The 15,201-nt window shown below is 47.3% G+C and overlaps 3 protein-coding genes across 3 annotated transcripts; 1 reads left to right on the top strand and 2 right to left on the bottom strand.

Annotated features, from left to right (window-relative positions):
- Nucleotides 1–8,054: 8,054 nt before the first annotated feature.
- On the bottom strand, nucleotides 8,055–8,906 carry EI90DRAFT_3011565 (uncharacterized protein; the record flags this gene model as incomplete). The annotated part of the gene is made up of 6 exons (XM_039056476.1): nucleotides 8,055–8,145; nucleotides 8,181–8,255; nucleotides 8,339–8,451; nucleotides 8,520–8,671; nucleotides 8,724–8,800; nucleotides 8,875–8,906. 6 exons carry the CDS (start codon nucleotides 8,904–8,906, stop codon nucleotides 8,055–8,057), a joined length of 540 nt encoding a protein of 179 aa, XP_038922622.1.
- Nucleotides 8,907–11,963: 3,057 nt separating this feature from the next.
- On the bottom strand, nucleotides 11,964–12,334 carry EI90DRAFT_3115807 (uncharacterized protein; the record flags this gene model as incomplete). Its single annotated transcript, XM_039062827.1, has 2 exons — nucleotides 11,964–12,254; nucleotides 12,314–12,334. 2 exons carry the CDS (start codon nucleotides 12,332–12,334, stop codon nucleotides 11,964–11,966), a joined length of 312 nt encoding a protein of 103 aa, XP_038922621.1.
- Nucleotides 12,335–13,071: 737 nt separating this feature from the next.
- EI90DRAFT_3011564 (uncharacterized protein) lies at nucleotides 13,072–14,370 on the top strand (the record flags this gene model as incomplete). The annotated part of the gene is made up of 8 exons (XM_039056475.1): nucleotides 13,072–13,214; nucleotides 13,362–13,515; nucleotides 13,587–13,638; nucleotides 13,687–13,755; nucleotides 13,784–13,929; nucleotides 14,002–14,052; nucleotides 14,133–14,203; nucleotides 14,313–14,370. 8 exons carry the CDS (start codon nucleotides 13,072–13,074, stop codon nucleotides 14,368–14,370), a joined length of 744 nt encoding a protein of 247 aa, XP_038922620.1.
- Nucleotides 14,371–15,201: the final 831 nt, after the last annotated feature.

Genomic DNA, 15,201 nt, shown 5'->3' with positions numbered 1-15,201 from the left:
GTATTTGGTATATGCTGTGGAATTTCAGAAACGTGGCTTACCCCATGCTCATATTGTTGTGAAGGTATCTGGCACTCAATTTCCATCCAATGCTCACCATCTTTTTTCTTTCAACAGCTGAAACGGCACATTGACTTCGAACACATTGATTACAGTGTTTCTGCAGAAATCCCTCCTGAGCAAAGTCCCCTTTGTACATTGGTTTTATCCCACATGATGCATCAGTCCAATCATCTTGATCCTCAACACACACACACCAGCCACTGTAATCGAAAAGGACAATGCATCTATGGTTTCCCCCATCCAGTCACTCCTTACATGCAACTTAATGACAAGCAACATTGTAGGAAGGTAGGACAGGCATTGCAAGTGGGCTAGAGATCTAACCCCCTAAATGCAAGCAAATTCATGGGGAGGGAGTCTAGGATGTTCTCTCCTCGTTGTCATATCCATCCACAGCCATCGACCTCCACTATCTCTGATCCTTCTGGATTACCTCCACTCCTTCATCACTAACCTCAGAGCCTCCATATTCCGCAATCACCTCTGACTCCCTCGATGGTCACCACCCCCTCAATCCAATATATTACCTATGCCTCCCTAAGTACAGATTCCCAAAGGCCTCTGGACAGCTTTGATGTCCGCTAGTGCACTCCCACCTCCACTGGGCAATTCACTTGCTTTCCCTGCAAGCCTACCTTCGGGCCTATCCCTCCTTTCCATTTCTGGGTTATAGCCCACCATTCCACTAACCCCTTCAGTTGGTGAACATGTAACTCCATTAGCTCCGCTCCGCTCTGCCCCACCATTTGTTAGAACCGGGCGGATTCGGACGACTCCAGAGTGGAATCGGAATGGAAGGACCTCGGCCTCAGCGACTCAGGCGGAGCGCTGTGCCATTGCTGGTTGTCCTGGGGGTCCCTAATTTCGGATCTAGCAGAGGGAAAGTCTCTTGGGGGCATTCAAGTTGATTTTGGACTGAGGTTACAAGTTACTAGGTACATTGTACAGTGCCCCAAAAAACTGTTGCAATGTTTGCACCTTTGACTTCAAGGGCTTATTAAGCAATGGGAAAGGGTTCTAAATTTTCAAATAAATATGTGAAACATGTGTTAGTATCTTGTCCATAACTCTACCAATTACATAAGAAATATGTCCATTTTTGGTAAAGTTATCCAATTCACAAGGGACCCATGTCATTGCAACAGTTTTTTGGTGTGCTGCCAGAATGGACTAAAACTGGAAATATCATCTGATAGGTCATGTGATATTGTTTAGAATACACACTAGTAAACAAATAAACATTGCTGGAGCATAAATACACATGGATTTTAAGCTGTAATCCCCAATTCTAGAATGTGTCAATTGGTTGCTTTGAAAATTGACCAAGTGCTTTCTCTCATTGTTTCTGGCCACAGTGCTCACCAGATCTCATCAATTACTGCTGTCCACCATTCCACTGTTACCCATATTTGGTCTAAACATTGTACTGACACTCCTAAGCCCAGTGGTGGTTGCCCATCTAAACTGTCAGACACCAATATCCATCATGCAATGCATCTTATCAACTCTGGTAAAGCCAACAATGCTGCACAAGTCACCCAAATTCTTCAAAACGTCACCAGCACCAGCCTCTCAACTGAGGCTGTTCGTCTGCAACTAAAGGAGGCTGGTTGGAGAGCAGTGGTGAAGAAGAAGCAGCCTATGCTCAGCAGACATCATACCATGGAGAGAATGGACTTCGCAATCAGCCACAAAGAGTGGACTCTGGAGGATTGGAAGAGAGTGGTGTGGTCTGGTGAGACTAAGGTGAATTGCCTGGGCTCAGATGGGAGGAAATGGGTGTGGAAATGGGGGGATGAACCTCTTACTGACAGGCTGGTGCAAGGCACAAAAAGGTTTGGTGGTGGTTTTGTCATAGTTTGAGGATGTATGACATCAGATGGAGTTGGAATGACATGCAAGATTGATAGAAAGATAGATGAAGAGCTCTACTGCCAAATCCTGGAAGAGGACTTCCAGCAAACCCCCTCATATTATGACAAAAACCCAGCCCACATCCTCTTCCAACAGGATGATGACCCAAAACACACCAGCAAAAGGGCCCATAGCTGGTTCAATAACCATGGTATCAGGGTCATGGAGTGGCCCTCCCAGTCCCCAGACCTTAATCCAATCAAATATTCATGGAACCATGTAAAGAGGAAGCTTGGGGCGTATGGAGAACCTCCAAGTAGTGTTCATGAGCTGTGGGATAAGTTTCAGGAGGAGTGGGAGAGGATAGGACCAAGTGTCTGCCAGGATTTAATCGAGAGTATGCCTAGGAGGATTGAGGCACTACTTAGGGCAAAAGGTAGTCATACTAAATGTGATTTTCCTTTCTCCAAAATGCACACCAAAAAACCGTTGCAATGACATGGGTCCTTTGTAAAGTGAATAACTTTACCAAAAATGGACACATTTATTAGAGAATTAGTGGAGCTATTAATGAGCTACTAGCGCATTATTTTCATATTTTTATGCAATTTTAGGATCCCTTCCCAGGGTGCAATAAGCTTGTGAAGTGAAAGTGCAAAACATTGCAACGGTTTTTTGGGGCACTGTATATAAGGAGGGGTCCGGAATCAAAAGGAACAAGGGTAGGACAAAAGGAGACAAAGGGAGATGGAAAGAGGAACAACACCGAGGGTCAAGTGTTTGACTCAATGGTGTTTCCCAAAGGAGGAATGAAGGGCCAAGGCCCAAGAAGGAAGGAAGGAGGATGGGAGTCGGGAATGGCTAGCTGACTGAATAGAAAGCAGCAGCCCAAATAGGAATGAGGGAGAATAGCGGAATTGAAATGGACAATGCAATAGTTGCAAGGTCCGGAGTAAGTCCGGAAAGTCCGAACTCGGAGGTTAAACTCCGGAATATTGGCAAACGTAATTAAATGGAATGAGCTAACCAATACAATGGGTATAAGCAGAGGTGGGGTCAAAGTCCGAGGTCAGAGCTAAGACCGGAGGTTCCGGAGATGGAGACGTGGACAGGATTCCAGAGCAGAGGTCCGGAGTCGGGAGCATAGGTGTTGCATGCTCGTCTGGAAGGTGTTGAGGTTGAGGTCGGACCTGGAATGTTCCGGAGTCAGACCGAAGGTGGTGTCGGAGCCGGAGGTGGGATAACCTCTTGGAAGTTGGCAAGGAGGTGGCAGAAGGGAAGCAGGACTCTGGAAGTCAGGTTCGGAGTTCCGGGAGCCTGGAACGGAGGTCAGGATTGTATGGATATGACACCATTCATGGGCCCACCCTCTATGTAACTATATATACATAACTTGTAGATAGGTTACACCCTAGTGATAAAATCGACTAGAGTTCCCCTCTTTCAAGTTCTTGTTGCCAGTTAGTAAATTAGGGCACAGACATGTAACTGGGCACAGCACTCCTGGTCTAAGTCACTGAGGCCAAAGCCCTCCGCCATGGGGACGCTTCCTTTGTCCCACATCCGGTCCCTGACACTCATCCTGGGTTCGGTCTGGGTGCTAACAAAACAAAAGCAATCACAAAAACTCTTTAAGAATTACGTACCCCTGGTCTGTCTTGGACAATTGTCAGGGATTCCTTATAATACTCAAGGAGTCAAGCTTAGGGTTTCTTTCTCTACTTGGATCTCTCAGCACTACAGTCTCTTTGTAGTCAAAAGGGAGGTCTCTTTTCCATTCCTACATGTACAAGGCTTTTGAACACATGGGACAGCAATAATGTGGAAAAACAAATGAAAAGAAAATATAAAACGAATGATTGTTGTTACAGGCACCATGTGGACCGTTAGGTATGGCCGATAAGTCCAACGGCCGATGTGGAAGTTCAAATAAAGAAAAACAGGAGTGATAAGCAGGCCATATCTGCTAATAATTGCCATCCTCCACCAATTTCCACCATCACACCACACTCATGCGTCTCTTCCTACCCATAGCATCCCTTTCCGACCTCTCCATTCGATCCCCCGGGTTCGTAGCTTTCTCCTGATACCAAATTTGTCCCAAATGGTTGAGATTTGACTGAGTGGTGGGCATGAGAACCCAAAAGGAATGTAAACCACGAAAATACCGGCAGTGTAAAGTATAGTAGGTTATCCCACCTACAACATCTTCTTTCCATTCAGTCAGCTGACCCATTTCTCATTCCCATTTATCCTCTGGCCTTCAACTCTGCCTCCCTCGACCTGACACCTCAGTTCCCCATTAAAGATAACTTTCAGAACCTTTCAGTATCTTTTGGACTTTGACTAAAGTCCTCCTCCTCCACCTTATTATATATACCTGTAGATTAGAACCTGTTGTACCTTAGTTCTAATTTCAACTAAAACCTCACCCCCACCCCTATGAGTGATTCATGTTCCCCTCTTACAAGATACCTCAGACATCTGAAACTAAGACATAACAGAGGCACAGTGCTCCCCTCCAAGTCGCTGAGGCCACATCCTTCTAAGAGCCTCTTGTATTAGCCTGCAGACCCAGTCTTCCTAGAGAAGCTTCGGTTCACTACCAGAGCTCTCGGAACCCCCTAGTTGAGCCCCATCTGCACCCAGGATCATCATGTTTTGACATGGTGAGTCCCTCTTCAAGTAGATTGGATGTGGATACTGCTGTGAGCTCAGTTTGGCTACTGCCAATATACTGTAATGGAACAATGTCCCCTTCATCTAACATTCTGGTAAGTTTTGTATCGAAATATTGAGCATCGGACACACCATACTGCTTGTTAGGTGGTTCAGCCCTCTCACTAATGTCGCCATGGTCATCACTGACTATACCAAACAAGAAGGCGAGATTCAAGCATATATGATTTGTGCTGTAAACTCACAATCTCAAGAGGCACATTGTCTTCAGGTAAAGATGCCATTACCACTTGGTCTACAGTATACTTGGAGATGTATGCTCAATCAACCATTCAAGCGCCTCCAACACTACCCTTCTCCAAATGTGAAATGTCAATTCAAGCCAATGCTTTGGGAGATTGCTGACTCCAACATATGTCACTGATATAATCGAGGGAAGTATCTCCATTGGCCATGTGTCAGGGATGGCTCTAGAGAGGCAGGGGTAGCAGTGTAGCGCTTGGTGCTAACAGCCCAGATGGTGGTGGGGCGGTGAGACTGTATGGTGGGCAGCCCTCACTTGGGCTTGTGTCCCTGTGTGGCTTCTTAGGCTGAAGCAGGAATGTATTGTCTGTCATTGGGATGAAAAGCTAAACTAGGTTGGGCCACTTGCCTGAAGCGGGAATGAGAAGAAGGCTGCTTCTTTGGTCCTGCTTCAGCTAAGTTTATATACATGTGAGAACGGGTCACATGGAGGTGCCACGTTGTAACGGGTCTATGAATCTAGACTCGTGGCTCAGGTCTAGGGGGGGTAGGTCTCTCTCTCTATCTCTCAGGTAGGTATGGTCCTTGAGTACGGTGCTGATACTCTCTCTAACCTCTAACTAACTGTCTGTACAGTTGTCATGGAAGAGTCCAATACAAATATAAAAGGAAAGTCACATGTGTGAATGAATGAAAATAATAAGGAAAATAAAGAAAAGGTCATATCTCCTCAACCACTCCACCAAATCCGACGATCTTGGACTCGTCAGAACCACCTCCACAGTATCTACAACTCCTACTATTACCATGACTCACCAATCCTAGTCCCTGATGCAGTAGGGGGTGAAATGCGTGATAAGGGTTGGTTTGACCTGCACGGACTTGTCCCCACAACAACGTCAGCCCCAGACAAAGCCGGGTTGTCACAGGTGGCTCTGCAGTCGATCCCAAGTGTCAGAGAAGAAAACATAAGTAAGAATGTGCAGCATGTCCAGCGTCATGGTGCCTGTGCAGGGTGATCGGTGTCAGACACATCTGTGCTACAGATGTGGAAAAAGGAGAAGTCATCCATATAAGGATAGAGGGGAAGGAGAGAAAGGAGAGAAAGAAAGGAAGAAGGAGAAAGGGGGAGAAAGAAGGAGAGGGAGAGGGGTGTGGCGTGCCCTGACACCATGGCAACATGTGTCATATCCATCCACGGCCATCACCTCCAGTCCTTCCGGATTACCTCCACTCCTTCATCACTAACCTTGGAGCCTCCATATTCTGTGATCCCCTCCAACACCCCCAATGGTCACCACCCCTTCAATTCAATATATTACCTATGCCTCCCTAAGTATGGAGCCCTGAAGGCCTCTGGGCAGCTCCAACGTCCACTAGTGCACCCCCACCTCTGCTGGCAATTTAGTTGCTTGCCCTGCAAGTTTACCTTCGGGCCAATCCCTCCTTTCCATTCCTGGGTTATAGCCCATTACTCTGCTAAACCCATAACCCAACTCATTGGTAATATTCAGTCGGCTAACCTATAACTCTGTTAGCTCCACTCCGCTCGGTTCCACCATTCATATACATGACTTGTAGATAGGTTACACCCCAGTGATAAAATCGACTAGAGTTTCCCCTCTTCTAGAATCCTTGCCAGTTAGTAAATCAGGGCATGGACATGTAACTAGGCACAGCGCTCCTGGTTTAGTCGCTGAGGCTGAAACCCCCCCCCCCACAGGGACATCATCTTCATCCCGGACCTGGTCTCTGACAACATGTGTCCTTGGAGCATACTGAAAATTTTGTCAGTGTTCATAGGGTAACTTGTCACATTTCCATGCAAGCCTGACTGTAAGCATGTGGGATCATCCTGGGCTCTGCCTTTGGGGTACATTTTGAAAATGAAACAGTGGGGATAAATGGGTGAAAGTAAGAGCTGTTCAGGAATTGTGAGGCAAGAGAGCTGATGAGTGTTAGAACTGGGCAAGGGTGGACGATTCTGGAGGGGAACCGGAGACTTAGCAAGGAGGGACCTTGGCCTCAGCAACTCATGCGGAGTGCTGTGCCATTGCTGTTTGTCCATTTGGTCCTTAATTTCAGAAGCAGTGAGCAGGAAGTCTCTAGGGGGCATTTCAGGTCGATTTTAGACTAAGGGCCTAAAACAAGTATGTACAAGCGCCTGTATATAATGGAGAGAGGCGAAAGCACATGGAAATAAAAGGGGTCTGAATCGGAACAAAGGCATCCAAATGGGGACAAAGGGATGACGGAAGTGGAGTGGCACTGAAGGTCATAGGTCAGAACCTGTGGTACATCCAAAAGGAGATAGGGAGGGTGAAGCCCAGAGGGGCAGGAGGATGAGGTGAAGTGGGGATGATGACTAACTGGCTAAAATGGGGAGAAGCAGCAGTCCAAATAAGGATGAGGGAAAAGCGCAAAAGATACATTACAAGTGGCAAAAGTGCCAGGTATGATCCATGGAGCTCAGAGGTTGTGGAGCTTACAGAGGTTGCAGAGGCAGGATTGAAAGTCCAAGGAATGTTGGCAATGGTGTTTACGTAGAATGAGGTCACCAATGCAATGGACTTAAGCTGAGGTGGAGTCAAAGTCCGAGGTCGGAACTATGATGGAATCTCGGAGCAAAGGTACAAGTGGTGTCCAAGTACAAGGTATGGGGCTGCAGCAGAAGGTTGTAACTTGCTGGAGGTTTGGCAGAAGAGAGATGGAAAGAGAGGAGTGAGAGGAACGAGAAGGAGAGATAAGAGGAGGAATGATGTCAGGTCCAACGGTGATCATTGGAGCAGACAGAGATAGGGTAAGAGAAGGATGTGAGGGTGGAGGAGTGAGGAGGGTGGAGAGAGGAGTGATGTTCAGTCCGAAGGTGGATGTCAGAGCAAACGGAGATAGGTAGGAGAGGGATGTGAGGGTGGAGGTAACATGAGGAGTGAGGAGGAGTAAGAGGAGGAGGGTGGCGAAAGGGGTTATGTTTGGTCCAAAGGTGGCTGTCGGAGCGAACGGGGGTAGGTAGGACTCCAGAGGTGGTGAAGTGGAGGGTCCAGGAGTCGGATCGGGATCAGGTATGTATGGATATGACAGATGAGGTATATTGCCTATCCACATTTTGTTTGATAGGGAATACCGCAGTATTTTATCATGATGAAGATCTTGAAGACAGGCTCCACACAAAATTGCACTACATTTCCCTTTGACCTTGATGACTCCCTTCTCCTCTAGTAGCATGCCAGCAATAAAGACCTGAGCTGGATGTCTGTCCTAATCTGCTGGTTGTAAACGGCCCGCATTTGGAATATTCCTGACACACTGCACTTATGTTCCCAGCAGAGTCATGCACACACAGTGCAAACAGCCTCTTGAACTGCTGAAGGTGAGATAGCTTGTAAGAACTCTCCTTGGCAATCTCGAAGCTCAGTCTGGGATGATTATATGGAGGAACTCAGGAGAGGCAGTGATGTGATTATCATTGACTATGGAGGGGAGTGTTATTTCATCTGACTTGTCCATGGTATCATCACCATTGATGCTGGCACTTGGTCCAGAGTTCTTCATTTTCTTCCTTGGTCCTTGAACTGGCAAGTCTGATTTTCTCTTATTTGGCAAAGGTGCATTCTTTTGCAATCATGATGTTGCTCAAAGATAACTTGAGGATCCTCATGAAAGGTTTGGATCAAAGACACCATCTTCTCGTGCTTCCTTCGAGCCGCATCTGACATGTAGATCTGATACTCTTTGCAGATTGCAATGATTTCTGCCAGTGTCAATGGCGAAAGCCAGTCCATCATTGTGTAGTCGAAAGAGTTGCCCCAATGACTAAGTGCCAAGTGAGTAACTATGCCAATGAATGTCTATTGGATCAGTCACTTTCGACAATGTTCTCTGACAGGTCCATTCTCTCATATCCCCATCTGGACTAGTTTCCACTAATGCAATTGACTCTTCAAGATGCTTCAGCAAATTCCTGAAACCTATCATTCATACTTATTAGTTTATTCACCAACACAATCAAGGCTACCATTCAGGTACGTCACTTACAAATCTCTTCTATGTTCTCTGACAGCTTTCATCCTGATTTTGACTAGTTTCCTCCCACCATACTTTGTATCAGGTCCATCACTAGTAGAAATAAGTCTTGACAATGCTTTGTCTGATTCCAAACACCTGTCATTCACAGTTATTAGTTTATTGGATTTAAATCACCGGTGCAATCAAGGCACATTTGTGGCAACATTGGGTCTGTCACTTATATAATCTCCTCTATGACGTTCTCTGACAGGACTGCTCAGTTTCATCCCAATTTTTACTAGTTTCCTCCCACCTGTTAGAATGCGGGGATTCGGACGACTCCGGAATGGAATCGGAGACTTATTATGGAAGGACCTTGGCCTCAGCGACTCATGCGGAGCGCTGTGCCATTGCTGGTTGTCCTAGGGGTCCCTAATTTCGGATCTAGCAGAGGGAAAGTCTCTTGGGGGGAATTCAAGTTGATTTCGGACTGAGGTTACAAGTTACTAGGTACATTGTATATAAGGAGGGGTCCGGAATCAAAAGGAACAAGGGTAGGATGAAAGGAGACAAAGGGAGATGGAAAGAGGAACAACACCTAGGGTCAAGTGTTTGACTCAATGGTGTTTCCCAAAGGAGGAATGAAGGGCCAGGGCCCAAGGAGGAAGGAAGGAGGTTGGGAGTGGGGAATGGCTAGCTGACTGAATAGAAAGGAAGCAGCAGCCCAAATAGGAATGAGGGAGAATAGCGGGATTGAAATGGACAATGCAATAGTTGCAAGGTCCGGAGTAAGTCCGGAAAGTCCGAACTCGGAGGTTAAACTCCGGAATATTGGCAAACATAATTAAATGGAATGAGCTAACCAATACAATGGGTATAAGTGGAGGTGGGGTCAAAGTCCGAGGTCAGAGCTAAGACCGGAGGTTCCGGAGACAGAGATGCAAACGGGATTCCGGAGCGGAGGTCCGGAGTCGGGAGCATAGGTGTTGCGTACTCGTCTGGAAGGTGTCGAGGTTGGGGTCAGACCCGGAATGTTCCGGAGTCGGACCGAAGGTGGTGTCCAAGCCGGAGGTGGGATAACCTCTTGGGAGTCGGCAAGGAGAAGGTGACGGAAGGGAAGTAGGGCTCCGGAAGTCGGAGTTCGGAGTTCCGGGAGCCCGGAGCAGAGGTTGGGATTGTATGGATATGACACCACCATACTTTATACCAGTTCCATCACTGCTGTGATTCACTCTGGATGAACCTGTCAGAACATGGCAAGAGGGAACAAGCATGTCTGGACCTTTCCCTGGAAGGGAGGCCGGAGGTAGAGGACGAGCGGAGGGACCATGGCCTCAGCGACTCGGAGGGGAGCGCTGTGCCAACGTTCGATTACACTTGCTGTTGGGTCCTTAACTTCAGAACAGGGGGGCACAAACTCTTGGGGGATCTAGTCATCGATTTTGCACTGAAGTGCCATCAACTATGGTACATGGTGTCAAAAACCCTGCAGGGGGCATGAATCCGAATGCAGGTGGGGCTCAACTAGAGGGGTTCCGAGAGCTCTGGTAGTGAACCGAAGCTTCTCCAGAAGCCTGAGTCTGCTGGGTGGTACAAGAGGCTCTAAGAAGGACATGGCCTCAGCGACTCAGAGGGAGCGCTGTGCCTCTGTTACGTGTCAGTTAGTCCTTTTATTTCATGTGTCTGAGGTATCTTGTAGGAGGGGGTCAGGATTCACTCATAGAGGGACTTGGGGTAATTTTAGTCGAGATTAGAACTGAGGTACAACAGGTTCTAATCTACAAGTATATATAGAGGGAGGAGGAAAAGGACTTTAGTCAAAGTCCAAGTGATACCAACAAACACTGAAGGGTACTGAATGATACTGTTACAGGAATGGGTTCTGGGGAACCCAACCTGAGCCATTCTGCTCACAGACGGAGGTGGCTGTGTAGCCGTTGAGGGGAGAGCAGGAGATCCAAGGCCAGGTGGGCTAACGGTAACTTGGCACTCCGAGGAGCATACCGGCAGCGGGTGTGGTGGTCTGCTAACGGTGACTTGGCACTCCAAGGAGCGTACCGGGAGCGGGTATAGTGGGGGCTCCTTGAGGGAGCCACCTAACAGTCGGCTAGCGGTGACTTGGCGCTCATGTGAGCGTACCGGTAGCATGGGTAGTTGGCACTCCTTGAGGGAGTAGCCCAGTGGTTGACTATCGGTTACTTGGCACTCAGGGGAGCATACCGGTAGCGGGATTTGTTGGGACAGGCAGGTTGGTTGACCAGTGCACGGTAGTGAATGACCGTGGGAATTTGGGCCCACGGGTACGTGGCCAGGCATCCTGGGGCTGCCTGAGTCACTTCTCCCTCCCAAGAAGGGAGGAAGGGTTGTAGGACCCAGTAGGGTACTACAGGAAGGGTAGGAATGGGAGCTCAACCACCCAGTGGGGGGGTGGGAGCAGGAAGGGTGAGGTCCGGTGTCTGAGCACTCACTGGGCCGTTGAGGTTTTCTCACAGATTGTAAGAATATCGATGTAGACATCGATATGGACCAAGTCAGATGTTACAGAGAAGGCTTACAGTGGTGGCACAATGGTGTGGCAGTTACAATCGTGGTACAAGGTTTTGTGGGTTATGTATTAGATGAAGAAAGACCTCTTTCGGCATTTGCCTTTACGTGTCATATGACTAGTTTATATCTAATATAAAAGTTGTAATGGTCAAGGGGAGTCCCTTGAAATTCAACAATTCCCCCAGCCAGCACCAAAACCCAGTGGGAAAGCTTGGCATGGGGTTTGGGTAGAGAAATAGGGGAAAACAATAAGGAGGCATACCTGGTTCTACCTGCTTGTAACCATGGACCATAAGATTCTGGTCCATTCCTATAACAGATACCGAAAGGTACTGAACGATATCTTTAACAGGGAACCAAGGTGTCAGGTCGAGGAGGGTGGAGGAGAAGGCTGGAGGATAAATGGGAATGAGAAGTGGGTAAGGGGAAGTTAGCCGACTGAATGGAAAGAAGACAACAGTCGTACTACAAATGGAAGGTGACTAATTTAAGATGACGTGAGTGGGATCACTGGAGGATGTGGGTAGCTCCGAAGCCGGAGTTACATATCTGAAGGATATTGGGTGACTCCACTAAATGAAATGGGTGGTGGAATGGTTTAGAAGTATGGAACAAGATGTTGGAGGTCCGTCAGGAGGTCCGAGCAAATCCGGAGGTTCCGAATGTTCCAACTCAGGACTGAGGTTCTGGGATGGGAGTTCCCAAGGGCGAGTGTGCTGAAGTCCAGGCCGGAGCTGAGACAGTGGGGATGGAAGGTGATGTTGGGAAGTGGGGAGGTATGGTGTAGGGGGTGATGAGGTTGTTAGGAAGGTGTAATGAGGTGGGAGAGTATGGGGTTGGGATTCCGGGATATGACACATGGCCTATATACATAATACAGGACAAATAAAAGAAAGGGAAAACCCAAGAAGGACTTACCCACTTGCTGGGTTGGTGAGCTCATGAGAGAATTGCCTTATCGAGCACTGTGGAGTGGGTAAGTGAAGGGTGGAATTAGCAACAGCTATTGGGTAATGGGAAAACCTTTCAGGGTTGGTGGAGGTCCTAGGAGGTCCATAGTAATGTTGGGTAGATAGAAATATTAATAGTCTTCTATGATGAGGATACGGGGTACTGGGGAAGGTACCGGAGATCAGAGGCAGAGATGGACCGGAAGTATGCTGGAGGGAATGGCAGAGGTGAGGGGGAGGACAAACTGGAAGTGAACTGGAACATTAGTGGAGTAGGTCGGAGGTTGGGCGGAGTTGGTATGGATATGACAGAACCTTTGACTGGTTGCTGAAACCTATCTCATACTTTGTGCCACATTTGTCACTAGTGCTATTCACTCTCAATGATGCTTCAACTGATCCCTCATTTTTAATGATCTCATCGCATGTAGCCCAGCCAGCGCATGTGTGGTCATCAAAACTTCTGAGGTACCCTAACCCTGCCATAAATGGTATCAAATTCATATTGGTATTGCTCGACTCCAAGTTCGTTCCATTATTTCATCCCACTCTTGCTCTAATCCTCATTCAGTCACCTTTTCAATAGCATGTATCACAGAGCAAGTACTGTGTCACCAATAGTATACTCATAGTACATGCTCATTTGACATGCAACAGAGTATAATAAGGTCTAACAACTAACTTTGCCACTTCCCCCACCTCTCAGTGATGATTATTGTGGCCTTTCTTGATGACCTCTCTTTCCACCAACAACGAGCTCCATCAGTGTCTTGCTGGTCTATACCTTGGGGGCCTGAACATCACATCTAAAGTTGAATGGATATATGCAAAGGCTCGCCACTGCCATGTTCTCTGTGCTAAGGGTGCCGATAGGTCAGTGCTAAACCCAACACCAGCCACCTTCCACAGCATATTCTCTGTTTCCTGACATCCATTCAAGTTAGTCCCAGATGGCGGATTTCAGCAATCGACTGCGATGATCTATTTTGGCCATATCTCACTCCAAGAGGTGATGGCCAGAACAAATGCATGGGCGCAACTTGAAAGAATCATGGATGAAAGCTTGCTGGGATACGAAGATTTCCCCACATACATCAAGAACCTAATGCTGGGTGGTACTCATCACCATTACTCCTTAGTCAATGAGGAGGGTGCAAATGCACCTCAGATCAAGGTGATTCATAGAATGTTTGAAGTTCCATATTTGGTTATATTGCTTTAGTCGCTGAGAAAGCTATCTTATAGTCGTGCTGGGATAATATTCGTTTTCTGGCTACTCCTCAGCAGGAGTATGAGAGTACATGTAGCTATCTAAGTCTGATGTGCAACTGACTCCACATAATAGCCAAGTCCAAAACACGATACAAGCTTACTCCAGGCAATCATGCAGTTGCATTAAGATTTGCTAATGCAAGTAAGTACATAATCCATACTCAGACAAGCCACAACTCAACAGCCACAGCAGACAGTCCTTGAGTCCTTCAGGACAAAACTGCGGAAACTTCAAGAGAGACTGAACATCCTGAGGTGGAAAAAGGGCCCAGCACAACACCAACAGAGCCATGCACCCCAGAAAACAAAGGCAAAGGTGAGTATCTTCATTGGTAACACACTAGCATTTCATTAAGTAAAAAAATTGCAAATGCGGCATTGCCGGAAGATTATAACAATGACGATGGCGATGACAGCACTGATGGTGATGATGATTCAGGTTCGTTCCATTAATCACTTGCGAGCTGACCATGTTTTGTGGTAGTTGACGGCTTCTTGGCTCCCGAATTTGGCTTACAGCATTGGCCTGTATCACAGGAAAATGTCCCCATGCATGACAAGATGTTCAAGATGGCAAACCAATCCTTTACGTGTGTATCATGAAGGAGATGGAGTCATCCCACCAACAGATCATGCAAGCACTCTCCCAGGAGTGACTGTGCAGATTTCTTTCACCAATGCCTGCCACTTAATTGGAAGCTCAGAGGGCAAAAAGGCGACCTTCTCCACATGCATCGAGGAGATTATTGTCCTCTGACCCCCAACCCCTCTTGTCAGCTCTCACACTAACAATGGATCCCCCTTGAAGTGCCAGTTCTCAGGTCCATCTTTTTCACCTGTAAAATGCCGAAAGCTTGAGAAAAGCTCTGTCGATGTGTTCACTGCAAATTAATCATCCCTTCTGTTCCCTCCTGTTATAAGTAATTTCGTAGTATTTTCAGCATTTGTCCTAGTGTTATTGATGTCACCTAAAACACTGATTCAACTCAGAACAATTATTATATGTGTGAAAACTGCTGTGAAAGACATGATTACTAGACTGCAATGCTGAGATCTCTACTTCTGATTCAACCACACATGGTCTAATATGCATTCTATCAATGGAGGATGACGGAAGAGGGTAGGGTCATGTGATGTGCAAGCAAGGTCATGGTTGCGAAGCAACCTTTCTAGTGGGATGTGGCAACCGAAATTTCTGAACCATTCAAATCATGCTACACATTGGACACTTTCAGCTCAATGACAGTCTCCCAGTATGTACTACAATCCACTGAAAGATATGCTGACACTGAAGGAGAGAATGAAGGAAGGTCAGTTGGTGTCAGGGGACGATCCCTGGGTCCCCATGACCCCTCTCTATGGCCCACAGCCTATCCTGTAAGCAGCCCTGTCCAGGGCATAGTCCTACTGTGTGTCATGACCCAGCATATCCATCACTTCCATCAATGTGTCTGAGTGCCACTTGGCCCATCCCGCTGACTGCCATCATCATCTGTCCATCCACCCATCCATCCATCACCCTCATCTGCACTTTCTCCGGGTGACCCGTGAGGTGCGCAAGGTCGTCCGGGCTCGTAAGGTCAGAGGG

This window comes from Cantharellus anzutake (assembly GCF_015039405.1).
Source record: "Cantharellus anzutake strain C23 chromosome Unknown EI90scaffold_3, whole genome shotgun sequence".
NCBI lineage: Eukaryota > Fungi > Basidiomycota > Agaricomycetes > Cantharellales > Hydnaceae > Cantharellus > Cantharellus anzutake.
Note: the sequence above shows the minus strand (reverse complement) of the source record. Positions and strands in the feature narration are given on the sequence as shown.